Genomic DNA, 23,952 nt, shown 5'->3' on the forward strand with positions numbered 1-23,952 from the left:
AAGCCCTGCAAAAGACAGGCCTAACTATCAAGGCTACTAAGTCCCAGATAGGGCAGAGTCAGGTTGTGTACCTGGGCCACCTTGTAGGTGGAGGCCAGGTTCAACCATTGCAGAGCAAAATCCAGACCATCATGGAATGGGTTGCTTCAACTACTCTGACCAGAGCTTTCTTGGGCCTGACTGGGTACTCAGAAGATTTGTCAAGGGGTATGGTTCCATTGTGACACCCCCTGAATGACTTAACTTCTAAAAGAATGCCAAAGAAAGTTCAGTTGACAGTTAGCTGTCAAAAGGCATTTGATGACCTGAAGCAGGCCAGGCGCACTGCAACAATTCTGCAAAGTCCTAACTACTCCAAATTATTTCTTGTCCAAAGAGATGCATCTGAGTTGGGGGTAGGGGCTGTGCTGTCACAATTGAATGATGGGCAGGACCAGCTAGTAGCTTTTATTAGCAGAAGGCTGACCCCTAGAGAGAAACTTTGGTCAGCTATTGAGAGGGAGGCCTTTGCTGTGGTTTGGGCTCTGAAGAAGCTGAGGGCATACTTGTTTGGCACTCACTTCACTGTTCAGGCCCCTCTTATGGCTAAAACAGATGAAGGGTAAACAGGAAGCCTCAACTGGTCAAGGTTAGTTTAATGTCCCTGCGTTGGGGGGGGAGGGCAGTTGTGTAAGATAGTAGGATCTGCTTTCTATGGTTACCCCCACTTTTTGCTGGTGTTTCACTGTTTCTCGACTTTAATCTGGCTGGGGCCCTGTTATCCAGGACCCCAGCCTAGCTGCTTCCTCTCTAAAATGATTGCATGTGCTTTAGGTACACTCCAGATTGGTTACTGGGGTACCCTTGTGAGTCCCTAGTATATGGTACCTTAGGTACCCCAGAGGCCTACCAGGGGCTGCAGCATGTATTATGCCACCCCTGGGAAGCCTTCAAAATGGCACCACAGGACTGCTACTGCAGCCTGGGTAAGGCGGTGCATGCACCCCTTACTAAGATATAGGCTACCTATATCTACCGTTAATCACGGACACATATAAACCTATCAGTCACTCCTATGCCTTTAGGATTGACCAGGCCTGCCAGAGTGCTTGGTTTTGTGTGAGAGGGTGCCCATGCATGAGCAGGACCCCTCTGCAGCTTTCGGAATCTATTCTCTGAAGCTGTTCTGTGATGCAGCCAGACCATATACTCTTAAATGCATTATAAACTCGCGGTAAATGCTAACTTTGGAATAGCTGCATGGATACATGTTGTGTTTGGTGTCAAACACTTTGGTATCTTACACGCCGCCAGTCCTGGTGGCGGGGGTAGAATTCCACCTTTCTAGAGGGAGAAGACATGTACACACTGGTCTGGCCAGTAATAGTTCAAATGAGCCCTGGCATCACATAATGGATGCCACAGATACGGGTCTGACCTCCTGTTAGGGGAGGCCTGGACAACAGGTTTCCTGTCACAGGGAGGTGTAACCACCTACCAGACAGGCTTTAGTGTATTGGGGCTGGGTGGGGGCACTCAGAGTGCTTTTTAGACAGTGCTGGGGGAACACTTGGTGTTCCTGTGCATACCCCAGTTCAAACCGGTTGCAGGGGCGCTCAGCCCCTGCTCAGGTGCGAAACTGGACAAAGGGAAAGGGGTGTAACCACCCCTCTTCCCAGACCCTCCCATAGGTGGGTCCCCAGAGTATGTCCAACCCCTTTCTTCAGTATAAGTAAGGGACCCCTGGCAACAGGACTTTAGATTATACCTGGACGAAATGCTGAAGCTGAATCCTGGAAGTTCGACACACTACTAACGACTAGAGGACTGAAGAATCTCCTTTGGAGTCAAGGAGTGAATCCCCTGCTCAAGCAGGCACCCAAGAGGCATCTTGCCCGTTTGCATTTCCAAAGCTCCCGCTAGACTCCGAAGTATTTGAAACTCAGGACACGGACTTCCAGACTTCTCAGAGGCCGACACGAGATCCCAGCAAAGCTGAGACCCACAGCCCTCACGAGTGACATTAGACCGGAACTCCTGGACACCGTGCACATCTGCTAGTGCATTGACTTCCCGGAAGTTGTGCATTGGGCTACTTGTAGTACAAGCCCCGAGCACCATCAGCACCAACGATTGTGGGCCTACACTCCACCAGTGTCCCATGAGTCCGCTTCTGGCATTTCTGCTCGAGGCCCCTTCGCGATCCCTCGTCCATTGAATGGTGAGTCCCCTCGAAGGTCACTCAACTTTTCCTTGGGCTTCCCTGGTTGCTCCAGACGTGCCCTGACTCTCAAACGCGTGGTGAGTCCCTCAGACCTTGCTGGTCTGCACTGTAGCCAATTTCTACTTCCTGTGAGGGGTGCTGTTGCCAAGGTTTGTTGAGTCCAATCTGGAAACAGACACCGCAGCCCTCGACATCCTTCGTGAGACAGCTCGAATCCAGCGCCTGGTTATCGTCGCCGCCTCCTGGCTGAAGAGTCAAGCTGCACCTTCTTCACCCGACATCGGTGGGCATCGCTCATCGCATTTTCGGTCAATGGCAAGTGACTCAGACTCTGTCCCCTCTGCTTTCAGAATCTTCTCATCCTTAGTCCAAGCTTGGATCCACCCGGACACTTTCCAAATGGATGCCAGCAGCACTTTACAGCAGATCGCCACTGAAAACGATGATGAAATCCGACACGAAAAGATACCTATGCACCCGGCTTCCCTCGGTGAGGTAAATCGAGTACTTTGGTGCTCCCGTGGGTGTTGACTCTAGAACCTCCTAGTTCTAAAGGGGTTTGCTCCAAGTCCTCGTCTAAGTGTCCTTAATCTTTAAAATTCCAACCGTGACTTTCCCCATAGAAGCGAATGGTGACTCGCGGCTGTGTTTAGACACTGCACGCATCCCCGTGGGTCCCCTGTGTCACTACCTTGGGTGGTTCCTGGTGGCCCCGGCAGTTCTACAGGCTCTAGGCCTTGTCTCCATGAGTCGTGGTTCTTATACCACTTTCTTAATATATGGTTTGGTACGCCCCTAGGGCACAATGTATATTGTGCTAATTTACTGTGTGCTATGTAAGTTTACTGAATGTACTTTTACATCTAGCCTCATAAAGAGACTAGAGGGATGTGTTTAGAATATATATATATATATATATATATATATATATATATATATATATATATATATATATACACACACACACACGGTGTGGTTCTCCTTTCATTTGGTCATTCACGGTATTATAGATTGGTAAAACAAGCTGCTTTACATTCCTTCAAGACTTAGGCTGAAGGCTGCTCTCCACAGCCACCACTAGGCTAGCTTTCTATAAAGGTGAAAAAACATTTTCTTACCACGTGTGTTCAGCCTCTTGGATTCCCAATCAGGAAGTGTGGAAGGGGACACACCCCGTGAGGTCAAAGCCTGAACCACCAAGCCCTCAGGGGCAGGGTGTTGGCCGAGGAAACATGGGTCACACGGCACCGTGAAATTGTCCTATTAACAGGAGCCCCTGTGCTAGGCTTGGACCATGTGCCTCGAAGGTCATGTTAGTGCTTCATTAAAGGGCAATAGGGGTTCGGAGTTGGAAGCAACAAGCTGAAGCACCTCGGTCATGAGTTTAGTCCTGACCTGAACAGAGGGCAGCTTCAGTCCGAGGACCTCTGCCACCCTTTTTACCACCATTGCATAAAAAGCTCCCTCCTCCGTAGTCGCACTAGGTACAGAGAGCATACCAGTATCTGGGGGTGTATCCAGTCCACTGGATTCCCCAAGATCCTCACACTAGTCTATCTACTCAACAGGAGCATCCAGTTGATGTTCTAGATGATTCATAGACCCCTCCCAATCCTCACCCATGCCTGAAACTTCCTCAAAATGTGCAGGAAATGAGATAGAACCCCTAGGCTCCGGCGGTGCCGGAGTCGAGCAACTGAGTAGTTGGGTGTAAGGATGGGGCAACGACTTTGGGTAAGTCTCCGGGGAAGGTCGTGTTGGCAAAACCGGCATCCACCCAGAATCAGATCTATGAAGCCCCACCGGTGCCGATGGCATCAAATCCAATGGGGGCCCCTTCCGGCCCCGCGAGGCCCAAAGGCAAACCAGAAGTGTTGGCACACTCAAATGTGGCACAGGGCCTCGTAAAATTATTTTGAGTGGAGGTCTCTCCAGCTTCTGGAAAAGGGGGGAGGCGCAAAATCGAACCTGGCTCTGGCTCCTCAGAACCGTGTCTAGAGTGTTGGCGTTTCCTACCTCTCTAGTTGGTAGACGAGCGAAGACGAAGTCCGCTTGGACTTCTTCTTGCGCCTCTTCCCCGAGTGTCCTAGGACCCTGAGTTGGAGGAAGACAACTTGGAGCTCCTGGGGTAATCCACACAACCTCCACTTCTTCGATCGGGATCTCAGCGGATTCTTGCCAGCTGATGCAGACTGCTGGGCCACAAGAAACTTCACAAATCACTACCGCAAGGCCTTTGTGGCCATTGGCAGTCAGTTTGAGCACCACTACATATTGTGTTTCCGCTCAAGGCACGATAGGCATACGAGGTGGAGGTCGGCTACCAATGGTGCGGTGACAAGCACCAGGCAGTTCCCTGTACGTCTAAGTGACATGACCTCAACACAAAAAATATTACTTGAAAATAACGTTGAAAAAGAGATACTGTTCTAGCTCTAATCCGGATCAGCGCCTAACTAATGTGGAAAGAAAAGAATGGGCGTCCGCGCACCTGAGTGGTGCCTATAGGTGACTGCGATGTCATAACCAAAGTGAACGAAGAGCTGAACGGAGCCACCCGGCCTACAGAGGATACTGCTCAAGCAAAACTTTCCAGATCCAGCCTGACGCCTGGAAAATTCAAAGGTAAGGAATCTGCAGCTGGAAGTCTCTATGAGATATAGATACGTCGCATAAGCGACTAACAGGTACATGCATCAAAGGATTTAGGAATCGCAAACGGTGCGATTCGCAAAAATCGGCCGTTTGCGAATCCTAAATCGCTTTTTGGGATGCATCATCTATTCCAATAGAAATCGCTATTTATTGTGACTTCTTAAAATGCGATTGCATTTAAGGAATCGCATTTTTGCGATTCCTTAAATGCAATGCATGAATGTGTAAGGAATTGCGATTTTTTAATTAGAGGGAGCAAATTAACACGAGGTTGGACCTCGTGTTAATTTGCGAAAAATTCCAAAAATGCACAAAAATGCATTTTTTAAACTTTCATGTTACACACACACACATGTCCTTGGGACATGTGTGTGTGAAACTTGTACTTACAAATACATTTCTGGGGTGCAGGGGGGCGTTCTTTGGACCCCCCTGCACCCTTGAAATGCATTAACAAATTGCGATTCGCAAAAAGAAAATCGCAATTTGTAAATGCCTTCCCATTGATTCCTATGGGCCTTTTGGCCCATAGGAATCAATGGAAAGGTTTTCCTTAATTGCGATTCGCAAATTGTGAATCGCAATTAAGGAAAAATACAGATTCGCAAATAATTGTGATTTTTTAATGCATAGGCATTTGCGATTCCTTAATTGCGATTCCTTAGAAATCGCTATTAAGGAATCGCAAATGCCGAGAATGATGCATGTGGCTGATAGTCCTTACTGACAAATCTTGACTGGTTTGCCACAGGATACATCTCAATTGAAATATGACAATCTTGTAGTCTTAAAAAACAAGTTTTTCTTCAATATTACATAATTCAAGCTTGTTTCCAAACAACTATATTTTAAGATTCATTCTTTGTTTTCTCAAAGTCCTTTTAACAACACCAGAGGAAGTAACTGTGCTTCAAAAAGGAAATCCTAGATCAACACAGCAAGGTCCTGGCTGTATCAACATTGTATGATTGCCTAGCCAAGATGCTTTGGGTCACAAGAGAAGTAATATACAGATATCACAGATGACCACCTCGTTTTCAAACTACCTAAGAGTTCAGGTCCTGCTGTGTAATATAGTTCCTCATCGAGAAGCTGTTATATATTGCATTCTCCATGCATGTAAAGCCTAACTCAAGACAATGCCGACCTTCAAGGACTGCCAGTCTTTTCTTAACTTGCACCACTAGTCCTGCTTCCCGACAGCTTTCCCTGAAGAGCTGGATCCTGCATGCTGAATTCTTGAGGCCTTTTTTTTTCCTCGGGGATTGTCCGAGATATCATGGAAGACTCGTTCCACTAGCCACTGTGACCTTACAGTGTGAAAATTCCATTGGACAACTGGTGCCTTCCATAATGAGCCCCCAACGAAGGGAAAAAAACACTCTTGCAGAAAAACCTCCCAGTGAAACTGAAGTTGACAAATTATGTCAAAAGGAAGGCCAGGAAATTCCAAGGAGATGGTCCAAGAAGGCTGGAGAAAAACAGCAAAAAGAGAAAATAGGAACAGGTTTGCCGAAGGGATGATAAATACAAAGAAAAATACTCTGAAAGTAATGTAGTGCACCTTCCTCCTGGCCAGAGCTGCTTAAATACTCTTCAATAGGAAACTATCCTAGGATCCTCTCCGGCGCAATCTTCAATTGGGAAGAATTGGAAGGGAAATATAATACAGTGTTTATAAAACGGAGACTCTGCCTCACTTCCTGTAAGGTATGCTAAACAGTAGACATCATGGATGCCCAGGGAACTCAGTAGAGAAGGTGAGTAATCATGGACTATTTGGATTAAGTGCAACAAGAGTGTTGAAGATGACATCTTGGAGACAAGCGCAGCTTGTAATGTATGTGAAATGATATGGCTGGAAAATCCAGCACTACAAGTCAGTACCAAAGGACTCGTGGGTCTCAGGCATATTCACAGGTTCAACCGAAAGCATTTCTTAAAACCACCACGACACTCTCCTCTGTGGAATATCGTATATATTGTGTTCATTTTATTTTCCAGTTTTTTTCTTCTGCTCAACATCTTTTACTAGTCATATTTGTTTTTCTGCATTTCCATTACCTTTTGTTGGACTAGAAAATGCTTGCCCTATATCCGTCTATTCGAGGTTTCCATCAAAAATTGATGTTTTCTCTTTTGCTTATGGATGTTCCATTTCGAATGTTACCAACATTTGAGAGACAATTTTCCAGATTTCTCAGCATTTTAACTACATTGGAAGTTATATCCACACTACTGACGGTCTACATTTCAGGGCAAAGAATATAATCTTTATTTTAACACCGATGACCTTCCTCCCACTATCAAGCTAAAGAGACTAAGGGAAATCTTAAATTCTGGGTATGGGGAGATTTGATTATAAGTGTGTAATTTAGATCAGAATAAAAATAAACCACCACCATGTGGAACGAAAAAGAGTGGACTTTATTGAAGTTGAAAGCAGAAACGGCAGCCGGGGCGATCCAGTTCTTTCAAACAAGACACAATGGACGAGGACGTCTCTCTCTTTTCTCTCCAAAGAACTGGATCGCCCTGGCGGCCGTTTCTGCTTTCAACCTCAACCGGCTGGTGAAGTTTGCAAAAATTTCCGTGGCAGTTCATCGATGTTCATGTAGACCACGACCGATCAGCGTGAGACAAAGATGTCGGCTGACACCTACTAGTTCCAGTTGGATTAAGATTAATTAGGATTCAAAACTGGCGGCTGTCATCCCTACCCCTTGTACTGAAGAAGACCCGCCCGAGATGCCCATGAATACGCTCCCATACCCAGGGTCAAAACGCCTACCTTAGAGTCATTATAAAGTCCATACAAACCCCCTGAACTGAAAAGGAAACTGTAATCCCATTCACAGGGTTATGTTTATATTTTGGACCAGAATACAAAATATTCTCCCCCCCCATCTGTGTTTGTATGTCATCCATGTCCCTTTTGTATAGCACATTCGTCACTCATCACGAAAAGTCACTCATTGCACACTAGAATGTTTTGTAATCTTTGTTGTTTGTGTATTATAATTTTCAGGTATTAAGTACTGTGTCCAAATCACTTGTCCAAACCAGACAGAACCACTTTTGCCTATACAAACATTTTCAAGGATCAGCTCGAGCACAAGCTCATAGTGCTAGATCCAACCCCGGACTTGGCTCTGATTTTTCAGTTAATTTGTTGGCTATCCCACCTCTATTCTTTAAGCAAGCATGTAATTGGATTTATATAGTGCTTACTACCCATGGCGAGGCATTGAAGTGATTTACAGCATGTAGCACGATACTCTGGAACCTAAATTTAGTGGTTATTGCAGTTAGTCATGAGTTTGTTAGAAAAAATTGCATGCATTTGCTCCAGTTACTTTGTAACATATTAATACCAGTAAGGTGTGATCATTAGTGGGGTTAAGTGGTTTCAGGTGACTATTTGATGAGGTAGATTTGCTGTGAGCTACAAAAAGAATAAAATAAAGCATGTTATTACCTAAAAGTGGCTATTCAGATTTTTCAGACAAAAATGTTAACTAAAAACAGGTTAGCCATCATAAAACAATGTAATAGAACCATACTGGTGTATCCTTGTATGCTTGGGAGAAATCGTTTTAGTTTTAATTCTCAGCACACAAAATTATTATTTTCACTAATGCCAATAAAATGTACTATTGGCTTTGGGTTAGTAAAAGCAGAAGAGATAATTTACACACAAAAGTATCATTAACAAAATAAAAAAGATAAAGACTTATAAAAAAAAACATTGGCAAACTAGTGTGTCACCGTCTTGTCTCTAGCACTGAAGTACACTTCTTTACAGATCTGCACCCAGAGCTTTCTGAACCTGCTCCTTATAGAGCACAAACTTATGTTTGTCCATTCTCATCAGACAAAATTACCATACCAATCTGCCCATGCCCCTATAGCTGAAAAGGTGCATGCTCAGCAGTTGAGTAACAGTTACAAATGTAAATATTGTTTGTGAAGTCCGTGTGGCCAAATTCTTTCCTTTTTTTACACCTGGACTTTCACAGTGTATGTGCATGTTATAACCTACATAAGGCATCACAGTTTTGGTGCTTAGAGGGTTGCTTGAACAACTGAATAGCCCATATGAGAGCACACATAGAAGAAACTTGCAGCTGGTGGTGTCCACATGTGCGCCTGTAACACCTCTCATAGAGTCCTGTTCATAAATGAACACATAAAATGTATAAATCTGTTCATAAATACACGATATTCAACATAATATGTTAATAAATACACAATATGCTTAAATCTCTGCACTAGCTCTCAGGGTAAGACACTTGCACAACATTATATTTGCAGAAATCTGGCAGAGGGGAGTGCACCATCCCGCAGTAACTCTCAGGCAGGGATAAACATGTGTTTGTAAGAGCGCTCAGGCATGTACAACAGCTTGCGCCTGCAGCATTGCTCCTGAAATGAAACAGCAATAGTTACAAAGGATTCATTAACAAGACACATTTAGAATTAATTCACCTCTTTATTCGAGCAGCATTGATATTACATAAAGCTGGTTGAGACTAAAGGCAGGGCCGCTGCAATTAAGCTATTCTCCAGCCACAGCATTTTAGTTGCACAATTATGAATTTGCTGCAGAATTCATCTGCTGCACAGTTTTCAGATTTGAACAAAAAATCTTTTTAGCTTAACCCCTTTGCTGCTAGGCCTTTTCCCCTCCTGTGCTAAGCCTTTTTTTGGCGATTTGGGGTAGTGCGCGCTTAGGCCCCTGTAACTTTTTGACCACATAAGGTATCCACGCCAAATGTGCGTCCTTTTCTTCCAACATCATGTGGATTCTAAAGATGCCCAGGGTTTGTGGATTCCCTTGGAGGGGTCCCAGAAATTAACCAAAATATAGTGAAATTTTTGTTTTTTTCAGGAAAATGGGAAAAACGGGCTGCAAATGAAAACCTCTGGGTTTTTCCCTGCAAATGGTATCAAAAAAGGGTTTGTGGGGCTGAAATCTCCATTTTCTCAGCTTTTAGGAAATGACAGTCTTTTGTCAGAGAACCAACATTTTTCACACAGTTTTGGCATTTTTCTGGGACATAGTCTATTTTTGCTATTTTTAGAGCTTTTCACCTCCTTCCAGTTAATGGTAGAAATGAGTTTGAAAGCAATAAGGGATCCTGGAAAGCTATACATTTTCGAAAAGTAGACAACATTCTGAATTCAAAAAGGGGTCATTTGTCTAAATCCATGAAGGTTTCTTTATAGAAACTAACAGTTAAATATTGGAATAATTGAAAATGTGTTGAAATAAATCAGCCTTTTGTCTCAACGTTTTCACCTATAACTTCTTGGAATTTTGACAGCTCTTGGAAAGCAATATACCATTACATTCGTTAGACGTTCCTGGTTGTGGGGATATATAGGACTTGTAGTTTCTCCAAGAACCCGACGAACCCAGATCCAAAAACTGAGCAGCAACTTGCAATGATTTTTTTTTTATTTACTGGGTATAGAGCACTTATTCTTGGAAAATGTATATGTGGAAAAATCGGTATGAAAGACACCTATGTATTTCTGAATTGGGTAAAAATTATAGAGTCTAGAAACAGTATATAATTGCACATTTTCGAAATTGGGAATACTCATACTAGCATGAGAATTATTGGTCATTTTTTAAAAAGATTTTTGTTTTACACAATGTCTTTCATTGGGAAGGGAGAAATGCATGAAAAGTCAATTGGTAATAACAGCTGATTTACAAATCTGAATTACCCTAAGTCTTCCGATAAAAACGGTACCTCACTTGTGTGGGTCGGCCTTGTGCCTGCGACAGGAAACGGCGCAAAATGCAACGTGGTCACACCTCAATTTTGCAGTTAAAAATTGACCCTTTTATAGCAAAGTGCCTACCTGTAGTTTTTGCACCTTAGCTCTGCCGGCACCTAAGGAAACCTAGCAAACCTATACATTTTTGAAAACTAGACACCCAGGGGAATTCAGGATGGGGTGACTCGACTGCCTACCACCAGGTTTTGTTACCAAGAATCCCTTGCAAAGCTAAGAATTTGACCAAAAAAAACACATTTACCTCACATTTCTTTGGTGGAAAGTTCTGGAATCTGTGTGGATCAACAAATTTCCACCCACCCAGCGTTCCCCCAGGTCTCCCGAAAAAAATGGTACCTCACTTGCGTGGGTAGGCATAGTGGCTGCGACATGAAACAGCGCAAAACACAACGTGGTCGCACCTCAATTTCCCTGTGAAATCTTGCCCTTTTTGGACAAAGAGACTACCTTTTGTTTTTGAGCCCTAGCTCTGCCAGCACCTAGGGAAACCTAGCAAACATATACATTTTTGAAAACTAGACAGCCAGGGGAATTCAGGATGGGGTGACTCGACTGCCTACCACCAGGTTGTGTTACCCAGAAACCCTTGCAAAGCTAAGAAATTGACAAAAAAACACATTTTCCTCACATTTCTGTGGTGGAAAGTTCTGGAATCTATGTGGATCAACAAATTTCCACCCACCCAGCGTTCCCGCAGGTCTCCTGAAAACAATGGTACCTCACTTGCGTGGGTAGGCATAGTGGCTGCGACATGAAACAGCGCAAAATGCAACGTGGTCGCACCTCAATTTACCAGTGAAATCTTGCCCTTTTTGGACAAAGAGACTACCTTTTGTTTTTGAGCCCTAGCTCTGCCAGCACCTGGGGAAACCTAGCAAACATATACATTTTTGAAAACTAGACACCCAGGGGAATTCATGATGGGGTGACTCGACTGCCTACCACCAGGTTTTGTTACCCAGAATCCCTTGCAAAGCTAAGAAATTGACAAAAAAACACATTTTCCTCACATGTCTGTGGTGGAAAGTTCTGGAATCTGCACAAAGAGACTACCTTTTGTTTTTGAGCCCTAGCTCTGCCAGCACCTAGGGAAACCTAGCAAACCTATACATTTTTGAAAACTAGACACCCAGGGGAATTCAGGATGGGGTGACTCGACTGCCTACCACCAGGTTTTGTTACCCAGAATCCCTTGCAAAGCTAAGAATTTGACAAAAAAACACATTTTCCTCACATTTCTGTGGTGGAAAGTTCAGGAATCTGCGTGGATCAACAAATTTCCACCCACCCAGCGTTCCCCCAGGTCTCCCGAAAAAAATGGTACCTCACTTGCGTGGGTAGGCATAGTGGCTGCAACAGGAAAAGGTTCAAATCGTACGGTGGTGAATTTAAAATACCCTATAGCAAAACTACCTTGATTTTTTGGGGGGGCACCTGAGTTTTTGGCCCGGGGCTCGGTGGCCATCTTTGGAAACTACCAAACCCAAACAGTTCTGAAAACTAGACACCCGGGGGAGTGCAGGGAGGTATGGCATGCGTGGGTCCCCCAATATATTCCTACCCAGACTTCCTTGCAAACCTTAAAATTAGGTAAAAAAAAACACTTTTCCAAACTTTTTTGCGTGGGATCTCCGTGCGGGCAAAAAAGTCCTACAACCCAGCGTTCCCCTTGTTATGCCGAGTAAAATGATACCTCACTTGTGTGGGTGCCCCAAAGCAGAACAGGCTAAAAATGAATTTTTTGAAAATGTAGTTTTTAGGTTTGACAAATTAAGCACCGCACCTTAGTCACAGGCCTTTGGCCCACCCACACAAGTGAGGTATCGTTTTACTCGGGAGATCAAGGGGAACGCTGGGTGGTAGGACATTTGTGCCAACAGGGAGATCCCACCCAAAAATGCATGAAAAAGTGGTCTTTTTAACCTAAATTTAAGGTTTGCAGGGATTTCTGTTTAGGAAAACATTGGGGGACCCACGCATGCCATACCTCCCTGGACTCCCGGGTGTCTAGTTTTCAGAACTGTTTGGGTTTGGTAGTTTCCAAAGATGCCCACCAAGCCCTGGACCAAAAACTCATGGGAACCCCCTTGCAAAACCAAATTGTTTTGAATGAATTAAGTTTTCAATTGGAGAACTTGCGATTCTGGGGACAATATCGCATGGAAATTGTGACAGACAATTTCAAGTTTGCAAGAGATTGTGGACAAAAAACAACAATAGAATTCACCAGAAAGACAAGACCATATACTACCATGATTTAACAATAATATCTAAATTTAGAAAGTTATTTATAGCTATAATATACACCATAACAGAGTTACTCAAAAGTCAAAGATTCAAGCACGGCTATCTATTCCTCAAAGGCACACACATACAGGTTGGATTTGGCGCGAGGGCGAGTGATGGTTCAGTACATAAAATTTTATTAACATGATATTTCAAAAAAATGAAATGCTCTGTCAATAAATAAATGCATAAAAACCGAACCTGTGACTCGCAACTCGTGAGCTGTAAAGCCACGACAAGGCACCAACCGTTTTACAGGCCATTCACGCACCTTTCATACCGGATACAAACCAGACCATTGACACCATCCGGAAGGAAAAGCAACACATTACAACAATCACAATAAGGGACAAGGTACACCCTACTTCTGAAAGAGATAAAAGACAAATATTACTGCAAAGCCATCTAATCCGCAAGCACACACACAAACTGGTTGGATTTGGCACGAGGGTGAGTGATGATTCAGTACACACAATTGTATTCGCAAGTAATTTCACAAAAATGAAATACACTGCGTATAATTGAAAGTATGATAAACTGAACCACTGACTCACAGCTCGTGAGCTGTAAAGCCACGTCAAGGCACCAACCTCTTTACAGGCCATTCATACACCTTTCATACGTGTGACACATACAAAACATTCACACCGCCAGCCGCGGACCCATCACATTTCAACACTCACACCAGCAGACAGTGCCTTTCAAGGGCCCATCACTTTCACACGCCCACATTTCTGACATTGCAACTACACAAAATGATGGACTGCGTGGAGTGTCACTCAACTAGCAGTGTGTGTAGTGACCAACAAAAAGTAACTACTCACACACCGCCAGCCGAGCGCCAGTCCACCCACACCACCATCCAAGCACCAGACCATGCACACCGCCAGCCAAACACCACTCAGCGCACACCGACAGCCAAGTACCACTCCACACACACCACCAGCCAAGCATCACTCCACGCACACCGCAAGCCAAGCGCCACTCCACACACACCACCAGCCAAACACCACTCCGTGCACAGACATCCAAGTACCACTCCACGCACACCACCAGCCAAGCGCCACTCCACAAACACAACACCAGCCAAGCACCACTCCGTGCACAGACAGCCAAGTACCACTCCAAGCACACCATCCAGCAAAGCGCCACTCCACACACACCGCCAGCCAAGCACCACTCCATGCACAGACAGCCAAGTATCACTCCACGCACACCACCAGCCAAGCGCCACTCCACACACATCACCAGCCAAGCGCCACTCCACAAACACAACACCAGCCAAGCACCACTCCGTGCACAGACAGCCAAGTACCACTCCACGCACACCATCCAGCAAAGCGCCACTCCACACACACCGCCAGCCAAGCACCACTCCGTGCACAGACAGCCAAGTACCACTCCACGCACACCACCAGCAAAGCGCCACTCCACACACACCACCATCCAAGCACCAGACCATGCACACCGCCAGCCAAACACCACTCAGCGCACACCGACAGCCAAGTATCACTCCACACACACCACCAGCCAAGCACCACTCCACGCACACCGCAAGCCAAGCGCCACTCCACACTAACCGGCAGCCAAGCGCCACTCCACGCACACCACCAGCCAAGTGCAACTCTGCACATACCGCCAACCAAGCACCACTCTGTGCACAGACAGCCAAGTATCACTCCACGCACACCACCAGCCAAGCGCCACTCCACACACACCACCAGGCAAGCGCCACTCCACGCACACCACCAGCCAAGGACAAATCCAAACACAATACTAGGCAAGCGCAAGAGCAAGAGCACGCACACCGCCAACCAAACACGAGAACACGCACACCGCCAGCCAAGCACCAGTCCACAGACACCGCCAGACAAGCACCAGTCCACAGACACCGGCAGCCAAGCGCCAAACCATGCACACCGTCAGACAATGGACACTACACGCAAACCAACATCATACTTTAGTTTTTTTTTTATATAAAACAAAAACAAAAACAAATTGCAAATTGATACAAATCTACTAACTCAACAACTAAATCTAAAAAGACTACACAAATGCAAACTTTGAAACTGAACAATAAGACCAACCAGTTCACTTTACCACTCATTGATACTCCCAAAAATTCTTTTGCGTGTGGTACAATCTAAAACAAGCAGGTACACACAGCCCGGGGTTTGAAGGGCAGTCGGGGCAGTACATACGAACCTCCTTCCGCAAACCTCTTCGCCAACAGACTCTACATCTCCGACTGGGAAAGTCTTTTGAGGTTGTAGGAGGAATTGTATCAGGAAAGTGGCGATCTTTCAATCTGGCAACATCCTCCACCACTCCAACTCTAGGAACACTTGCCTGTTCCACTAAAACAAGGCTGCCTATTACAGACTCCTGAAACTTTACAAAAGTCATCTTTGACTGGGGACAAGATTTCTGGAACACAACAAAAGCATTAAAGGTTGCCAAGTGGAAAAGATGGATAGCCAACTTCTTGTACCAAATGTAAGCCTTACGAAGAGCAGCATACAGTTCCAACCTCTGATTTACTCTGTCAACACCACCCATGTGCCTATTATAGTCCATTATGCACACAGGTTTGCGCACTTCTGCAACCTGACCCCAAACAGTCACCGGTTCAGTGATTTCATCATGTATTGTAGTCAACATGTAGACATCTCTCCTGTCTGAAAACTTCACAGCTAGCAGCTCCTCACAATGCAATGCACTGCACTGTCCGCGAGCAAGCTTTCGACAAACAAGTTCTTTTGGGAAACCTTTACGGTTTGAGCGGATTGTGCCACAAGCAACAGTGTCCACTTTGGCCAATTCCCTGAACAACCGCACACCAGTGTAGAAGTTATCGACATACAAATGATGGCCTTTGTTAAAAAATCCACAACCAAGTTCCCACACAATTTTCTCAGTCACTCCAAAAGTCGACGGACAACCAGGGGGGTTAATCCTGGATTCCTTACCAGTGTACACCCTGAAATTAGAGACATATCCAGTCTCACTGTCACACAGCATAAACAGTTTGATTCCATAGCGTGCCCTCTTACTAGGAATGTATTGCCGAAATACCAAGCGGCCCTTGAACAACAGCAAAGACTCATCCACTGCAATTTCTTTCCCAGGATAAAAGATCTCAGAAAATCGATCAATAAAATGATCAATGACAGGCCGAATCTTGAAAAGACGGTCACAATCAGGGTGATCTCGTGGCAAAGCAAGACTATTGTCAACATAATGCATCATCCGAAGCAGAAGCAAATACCTATCATGACTCATGACTGCCGGAAATATAGCTGTTGCCATCAAGGGACTAGTAGACCAATATGAAGCCATTGATGGTTTCCTAAGCAAGCCCATCAAAAAAGTTAAACCCAAAAACTTTTTCATCTCCTCCAAATTTGTGGGAGTCCACCGGGTAGCTCTAGCGTGGGGCTTAAGGCTGGCACTGTTCACCCTCAAAAAAATTTCAGCATACAAATTGGTCTGCTCTACAATCTCTGCCAAAAACACATCATCCATAAACAACTTGAAAAAATCAATAGGCAAAAAGTTTTCAGTGTTCACCCTACACCCTGGAACACCAGTAAATTCAGGCAATGCCGGTGGCACCATGCCTGGTGCAACCCAGAGGTCAGAACTTTCAACGTCAAGTCTTGCAGCCGCAGGCTGCCGCCCAGCTGCCTCGTCTCACTACACCAACTGGAAGTCTAGCAGCCCCAGGCTGCAGGCCAGATGTCTCTTGCCGCACTATTGGCACAGCAATGTCCTCCGCAACCACAGGCACAGCAATGTCCTCCGCAACCACAGGCGCATCATCCACACCAAAAGTACCTTCATCAGCACTCAGAGTGTCTTCATCAACAGATGAAGCAATGTGTAGAGAAAACTCACTACCTGAATCTTCACCTCCCACCTCTGGCTCAGAATCAGAGTCAGTCTCTGGACCATAGTCAGAGGAAGAATCAAAAAGCATTCCGACAACTTGCTGAGCAGTAATCAGGCGGCTAGCCATTATCCTTACAAATAAAGGAGTCTGCACAAACAACTCAACAACCCCAACACTGTGCAAAGTAAGATAAAAAATTTAAGCCTTTTTCACAAAAATCTATATTTAGAAAAAATATACAATTCACTTACAAGACACAACTACACTCACCAGCACCTACTCTGCAAAGACACAGCAAATAGGCAACGATATCCCACTAGAAAGAAGAAAAAAAATTACATCTACAGAAGGACACATCAAAAACAAATGCAAAACATGTTTTACAATCACAAAAAGCAGAAACCAAACATACTCGTATTAGTACATACTTTGCAAAATAAACAATTACATTACATTTGAACAAAAAAGAGGTCTCTTACCAAACACATGCAACTACAGAAACAGCATAACAACAGAACCACCAGTAACGGAACCGCACACTGCAACAATCTAAAGAGAAAAAAAAACAAAATACACATTAGAAGAAACAAAAACAACACACATTACAACAGGCTATGTCACAGGGTATGTCACAAATGGGGTGTCTGTCTCCAAGGGGGGAGATTATAAATCATTATAAACGTGGGCCCCCTGGAAGCAACCCTACGGAGGGCAGAGAGGCCAAGTAAAGACACGGCAGAACATACTTTTGAAAACAAATGGGCCCAAGGAAGCAACCCTTGGCCAAGGGGTCGCTCCTATAAAAAAAAAAAACCCTGGAGTCTAGTGGGCTTTTCTATCCCCCCCTGGGTCCAGAAACGGTAAAAAAAACCAGCCGATCTGCCCCCGGGGGGGGGGGGGGGGGCAGAACAGTCTACAATATTTATAATGCCCCCTGGAAGCGACCCTTGCCCAAGGGGTCGCTTCCTTTATAAATATAATAAAATCCCTGGTGTCTAGTGGGCTTTTCTACCCCCCCTGGGTCCAGATGCGGCCCAAAAAACGGCTGATGACAAGTCTAAAAAACATTATGGGCCACTAGGAAGCGACCCTTCCCCAAGGGGTCGCTTCCTTTACAATTATAAACAAATCCCTGGTGTCTAGTGGGCTTTTCTGCCCCCCCTGGGTCCAGATCACGCGCTAACATGGGCGAAAAGTCTACACTAAATTTGTATGGCCCTGGAAGCGACCCTTGCCCAAGGGGTCGCTTCCTTTACTAATAAAAACACAATCCCTGGTGTCTAGTGGGCTCTCCTGCCCCCCCTGGGTCTAGATTCCCGAATAAAACTGTCGATCTGCCCCCGGGGGGGGCAGAAAAGTCTAAACAAATAGAAAATGCCCTACGAAGCGACCCTTACCCAAGGGGTCGCTTCCTTTTATCAAAACAAATAATCCCTGGTGTCCAGTGGGCTTTTCTGCCCCCCCCCCGCCCCCCCCGGTCGAGATCGCTTGCTAAATCGAGCGATCTGCCCCCAGGGGGGCAGAAAAGTCTGAATTGCATTTTTGTGCCCCTGGAAGCGACCCTTGCCCAAGGGGTCGCTTCCTTTTCTGAAAAAAACCATCCCTGGTGTCTAGTGGGGCATTCCTGGTGCAGGATCCCAACGCTGTGTGTGATCCTGAACCAGGAATGCCCTGCATTGGGACATCAGGGGAGAGGAAACAGTGTTTCCTCCCCCCTGATGCCTCAAGGCACCGAGAAATGCCCCCCCCACCCCACCGGAGAGCAGGAAACAGACCTACCTGCTCGACGCGCTGGAAGCAAATGGCTTCCAGCGCGTCTAGCACTTCCTGATGACGTCGGCGTGCGCAACAGCGCGCTGACGTCACCAGGAAGTGCAATGGTGGTGGGGGGAGCAGCACAAAGTCTTCCGCTGCCACCCCCACTACTGCCACCACGATCGGTGCCCCGGGGGGGGGAGCGCCAGCGCTCCCCCCGAGGGCTGTACTGATGGCGGAGCGGTTCCGTCATCAGCACAGCCCAACCGATGCTAATGACGGAACCGCTCCGTCATCAGCATCGAAGGGGTTAAATGAATCAAAAGTTACTAAAAACACGGCAATATGTGTTGCTGTGCACGAGAAGGCACTTAGCAAAGGTTTGACTTGTTCACCTTTCAGTTGCATATTGCCGTATTTGAGTGTTAAACTAATGCTAAGGTTACATCTTTGCTCAGACAGTAATGAACTGATGCTACAACAATGTGCTGCATTAGGCCACATAATTTGCATTTTCTTGCCGCATAACTTAGAAACACTGCTGCATAATTTGGTCCTCTGTGGCCGCACAATTCCAGTGGCTCTAGTTAAAGTGAATGCAGTTTCAACAAAGTAACAATGAGGATAGAAATACATATATACATATACATATACGAATTAAACACTGTTCACCAGCACTTCTTGGGTCGGCTCTTTGTTGCAGTTATTCGAACTTCGTTGTTTGGTGTGACAAGATTCGCCATATATATATATATATATATATATATATATATATACTTGACACACTCGAATCCACAGAGTGAAAGGTAGACAGCACTCCAAGTCGGTGTTTCACCACAATAGGTTTATTGGCAGACCCCCCTGCCCCCTTGACAGACGCGTTTCACCGTTTAGGCTTCGTCAGTGTCAGTTACAATTACATTTCAGCCACCATTAAATCCCCAACCTTCCCTAAACATAGAGAAAGGACTAACTCCGCCGACAGTATTTCGGCGGCCATATTTAAACGTGCAATGTTGTAGTTCTTACACAAACATTAAAAGGTGATCAATGTACAGGGGAAATGGTGAACTTCAAGTGATCGTGCACATTTAAAAAGACAACATGGAGTTACCCAATATTATCAAAAATATTCCTCATTCGTGCGCCTAGGTGCTCCTATTTTCGGAGAATGGGGTGGAGGCAAAAGACAAGCAATCAGACGAATTATTTACATTCATACCTTTTGTTATTCCCAAGTGCCTATTGTAACATTCCATGTGTTATAAAAAAGTGACAGTTAATCCTATGTTCTTCACGATGGATATATATATCACTTCTATGTTTTATTAATTCCTGAACAGCGTCACATGGCACCCTCCACCACCTCTCAGGACTTTTATTCCCTGTTACACTTGCGCACATATTTAAATTTCGCCCTGTATGGGCTTATAATCACTGTTGTCTACCCCCTCATCCTATTTTCGCGCCCTCAATGGGTGTGTACTCCAATGCATTTTGTAGTCATGCACAAAGGTCAGTTCTGGGAGAGAGAGAAATTAGGAATAGCAGTGAGTTAAACCATGCATTGTCTACATGGGTTTATTAGTTTGCAGGGGCATGTTGTTGTGTCTACCAAACATACTCGTATTACTACACACTTTGCAAAATAAACAATTACATTACATTTGAACAAAAAAGAGGTCTCTTACCAAACACATGCAACTACAGAAACAGCAGAACAACAGAACCACCAGTAACGGAACCGCACACTGCAACAATCTAAAGAGAAAAAAAAAACAAAATACACATTAGAAGAAACAAAAACAACACACATTACAACAGGCTATGTCACAGGGTATGTCACAAATGGGGTGTCTGTCTCCAAGGGGGAAGATTATAAATCATTATAAACGTGGGCCCCCTGGAAGCAACCCTACGGAGGGCAGAGAGGCCAAGTAAAGACACGGCAGAACATACTTTTGAAAACAAATGGGCCCAAGGAAGCAACCCTTGGCCAAGGGGTCGCTCCTATAAAAAATAAAAAAACCCTGGAGTCTAGTGGGCTTTTCTATCCCTCCCTGGGTCCAGAAACGGTAAAAAAAACAGCCGATCTGCCCCCCCGGGGGGGGGGGGGGGCAGAACAGTCTACAATATTTATAATGCCCCCTGGAAGCGACCCTTGCCCAAGGGGTCGCTTCCTTTATAAATATAATAAAATCCCTGGTGTCTAGTGGGCTTTTCTACCCCCCCTGGGTCCAGATGCGGCCCAAAAAACGGCTGATGACAAGTCTAAAAAACATTATGGGCCACTAGGAAGCGACCCTTCCCCAAGGGGTCGCTTCCTTTACAATTATAAACAAATCCCTGGTGTCTAGTGGGCTTTTCTGCCCCCCCTGGGTCCAGATCACGCGCTAACATGGGCGAAAAGTCTACACTAAATTTGTATGGCCCTGGAAGCGACCCTTGCCCAAGGGGTCGCTTCCTTTACTAATAAAAACACAATCCCTGGTGTCTAGTGGGCTCTCCTGCCCCCCCCTGGGTCTAGATTCCCGAATAAAACTGTCGATCTGCCCCCGGGGGGGGCAGAAAAGTCTAAACAAATAGAAAATGCCCTACGAAGCGACCCTTACCCAAGGGGTCGCTTCCTTTTATCAAAACAAATAATCCCTGGTGTCCAGTGGGCTTTTCTTCCCCCCCCCCCCCCCCGTCGAGATCGCTTGCTAAATCGAGCGATCTGCCCCCAGGGGGGCAGAAAAGTCTGAATTGCATTTTTGTGCCCCTGGAAGCGACCCTTGCCCAAGGGGTCGCTTCCTTTTCTGAAAAAAAACATCCCTGGTGTCTAGTGGGGCATTCCTGGTGCAGGATCCCAACGCTGTGCGTGATCCTGAACCAGGAATGCCCTGCATTGGGACATCAGGGGAGAGGAAACGGTGTTTCCTCCCCCCTGATGCCTCAAGGCACCGAGAAATGCCCCCCCCACCCCACCGGAGAGCAGGAAACAGACCTACCTGCTCGACGCGCTGGAAGCAAATGGCTTCCAGCGCGTCTAGCACTTCCTGATGACGTCGGCGTGCGCAACAGCGCGCTGACGTCACCAGGAAGTGCAAGGGTGGTGGGGGGAGCAGCACAAAGTCTTCCGCTGCCACCCCCACTATTGCCACCACGATCGGTGCCCCAGGGGGGGGGAGCGCCAGCGCTCCCACCGAGGGCTGTACTGATGGCGGAGCGGTTCCGTCATCAGCACAGCCCAACCGATGCTAATGACGGAACCGCTCCGTCATCAGCATCGAAGGGGTTAAATGAATCAAAAGTTACCAAAAACACGGCAATATGTGTTGCTGTGCACCAGAAGGCACTTAGCAAAGGTTTGACTTGTTCACCTTTCAGTTGCATATTGCCGTATTTGAGTGTTAAACTAATGCTAAGGTTACATCTTTGCTCAGACAGTAATGAACTGATGCTACAACAATGTGCTGCATTAGGCCACATAATTTGCATTTTCTTGCCGCATAACTTAGAAACACTGCTGCATAATTTGGTCCTCTGTGGCCGCATAATTCCAGTGGCTCTAGTTAAAGTGAATGCAGTTTCAACAAAGTAACAATGAGGATAGAAATACATATATACATATACATATACGAATTAAACACTGTTCACCAGCACTTCTTGGGTCGGCTCTTTGTTGCAGTTATTCGAACTTCGTTGTTTGGTGTGACAAGATTCGCCATATATATATATATACACTTGACACACTCGAATCCACAGAGTGAAAGATAGACAGCACTCCACCGTTTAGGCTTCGTCAGTGTCAGTTACAATTACAATTACATTTCAGCCACCATTAAATCCCCAACCTTCCCTAAACATAGAGAAAGGACTAATCCGCCGACAGTATTTCGGCGGCCATATTTAAACGTGCAATGTTGTAGTTCTTACACAAACATTAAAAGGTGATCAATGTACAGGGGAAATGGTGAACTTCAAGTGATCGTGCACATTTAAAAAGACAACATGGAGTTACCCAATATTATCAAAAATATTCCTCATTCGTGCGCCTAGGTGCTCCTATTTTCGGAGAATGGGGTGGAGGCAAAAGACAAGCAATCAGACGAATTATTTACATTCATACCTTTTGTTATTCCCAAGTGCCTATTGTAACATTCCATGTGTTATAAAAAAGTGACAGTTAATCCTATGTTCTTCACGATGGATATATATATCACTTCTATGTTTTATTAATTCCTGAACAGCGTCACATGGCACCCTCCACCACCTCTCAGGACTTTTATTCCCTGTTACACTTGCGCACATATTTAAATTTCGCCCTGTATGGGCTTATAATCACTGTTGTCTACCCCCTCATCCTATTTTCGCGCCCTCAATGGGTGTGTACTCCAATGCATTTTGTAGTCATGCACAAAGGTCAGTTCTGGGAGAGAGAGAAATTAGGAATAGCAGTGAGTTAAACCATGCATTGTCTACATGGGTTTATTAGTTTGCAGGGGCATGTTGTTGTGTCTATCGGTGCCATCTATACAAATAACCCTAGTTACTCTAGGTGGACCCACAACTCCTCGTCATTGTTCAATCCTCTGGGTTGGATACTCTGGAGGTCGATGATATACCTGGACTCTAATGCCCTTAATGGCCTTACTTTGTCTCTACCCCGTTCTCTCTTCCCCAGTTGGTCAATGAGGTAAAAGGACAATAGATCCCTATTGCTCTTATGGTGGATTTCAAAGTGGCGTGCCACCGGGTAGTTTTTATCCCTATTCGTGATGGCAAGCATAAGAAAAAGATCGTCTATATATCTGTGCCAGGTGACAATCTTGTCAGTCCATGGACTTTTGTCCTCAGCCCAGGCAACCTGCTCCTCCCACCAGCCCGCGAAAAGATTTGCGTAGCTGGGGGCGAAGCAGGTTCCCATGGCCGTCCCAGATACTTGTTTAAAGTGCTGGTCCTGGTAAATATAGATGTTATTATATAGACAGAAATTCAGGAACTCTAACAACATGGTGTTCTGGTCAGAGTACTTCATTTCCCGATTCTTTAAATGAAATTGTATTGCCTCTAATCCTTGTTCGTGCGATATGCTAGTATACAGACTTGTGATATCCATCACTATCATCAAATCTCCCTCTCTCCAGGCCATCCTGTCCAGTTGGGAACCTGCTCCGTCCCCAGCTACGCAAATCTTTTCGTGGGCTGGTGGGAGGAGCAGGTTGCCTGGGCTGAGGACAAAAGTCCATGGACTGACAAGATTGTCACCTGGCACAGATATATAGACGATCTTTTTCTTATATGGAGAGGAACATCTGAGAGTGCAGAGGAATACATACAGATGTTAAACAGCAACAATTTAAACTTA

At 45.5% G+C, this 23,952-nt stretch overlaps 1 protein-coding gene across 14 annotated transcripts in view; it reads right to left on the reverse strand.

The window, feature by feature from the left end:
• The window catches only part of LOC144752260 (uncharacterized), a 413,494-nt gene that overhangs the window by 359,407 nt on the left and 30,135 nt on the right, over positions 1–23,952 (reverse strand). For 8 of the 14 annotated variants that reach the window (XM_078640286.1, XM_078640284.1, XM_078640273.1 and 5 more), the window contains exon 2: positions 20,294–20,363. The exons of the other annotated variants lie outside the window; for them this stretch is intronic. In XM_078640286.1, the coding sequence (XP_078496412.1) occupies positions 20,294–20,302 (9 nt within the window). In that variant the 5' untranslated portion in view covers positions 20,303–20,363. The remainder of the gene's footprint in view (positions 1–20,293; positions 20,364–23,952) is intronic. 14 annotated transcript variants of the gene reach the window in all.

The sequence above is a fragment of the Lissotriton helveticus genome, chromosome 1_1 (genome assembly GCF_964261635.1).
Source record: "Lissotriton helveticus chromosome 1_1, aLisHel1.1, whole genome shotgun sequence".
Lineage (NCBI taxonomy): Eukaryota > Metazoa > Chordata > Amphibia > Caudata > Salamandridae > Lissotriton > Lissotriton helveticus.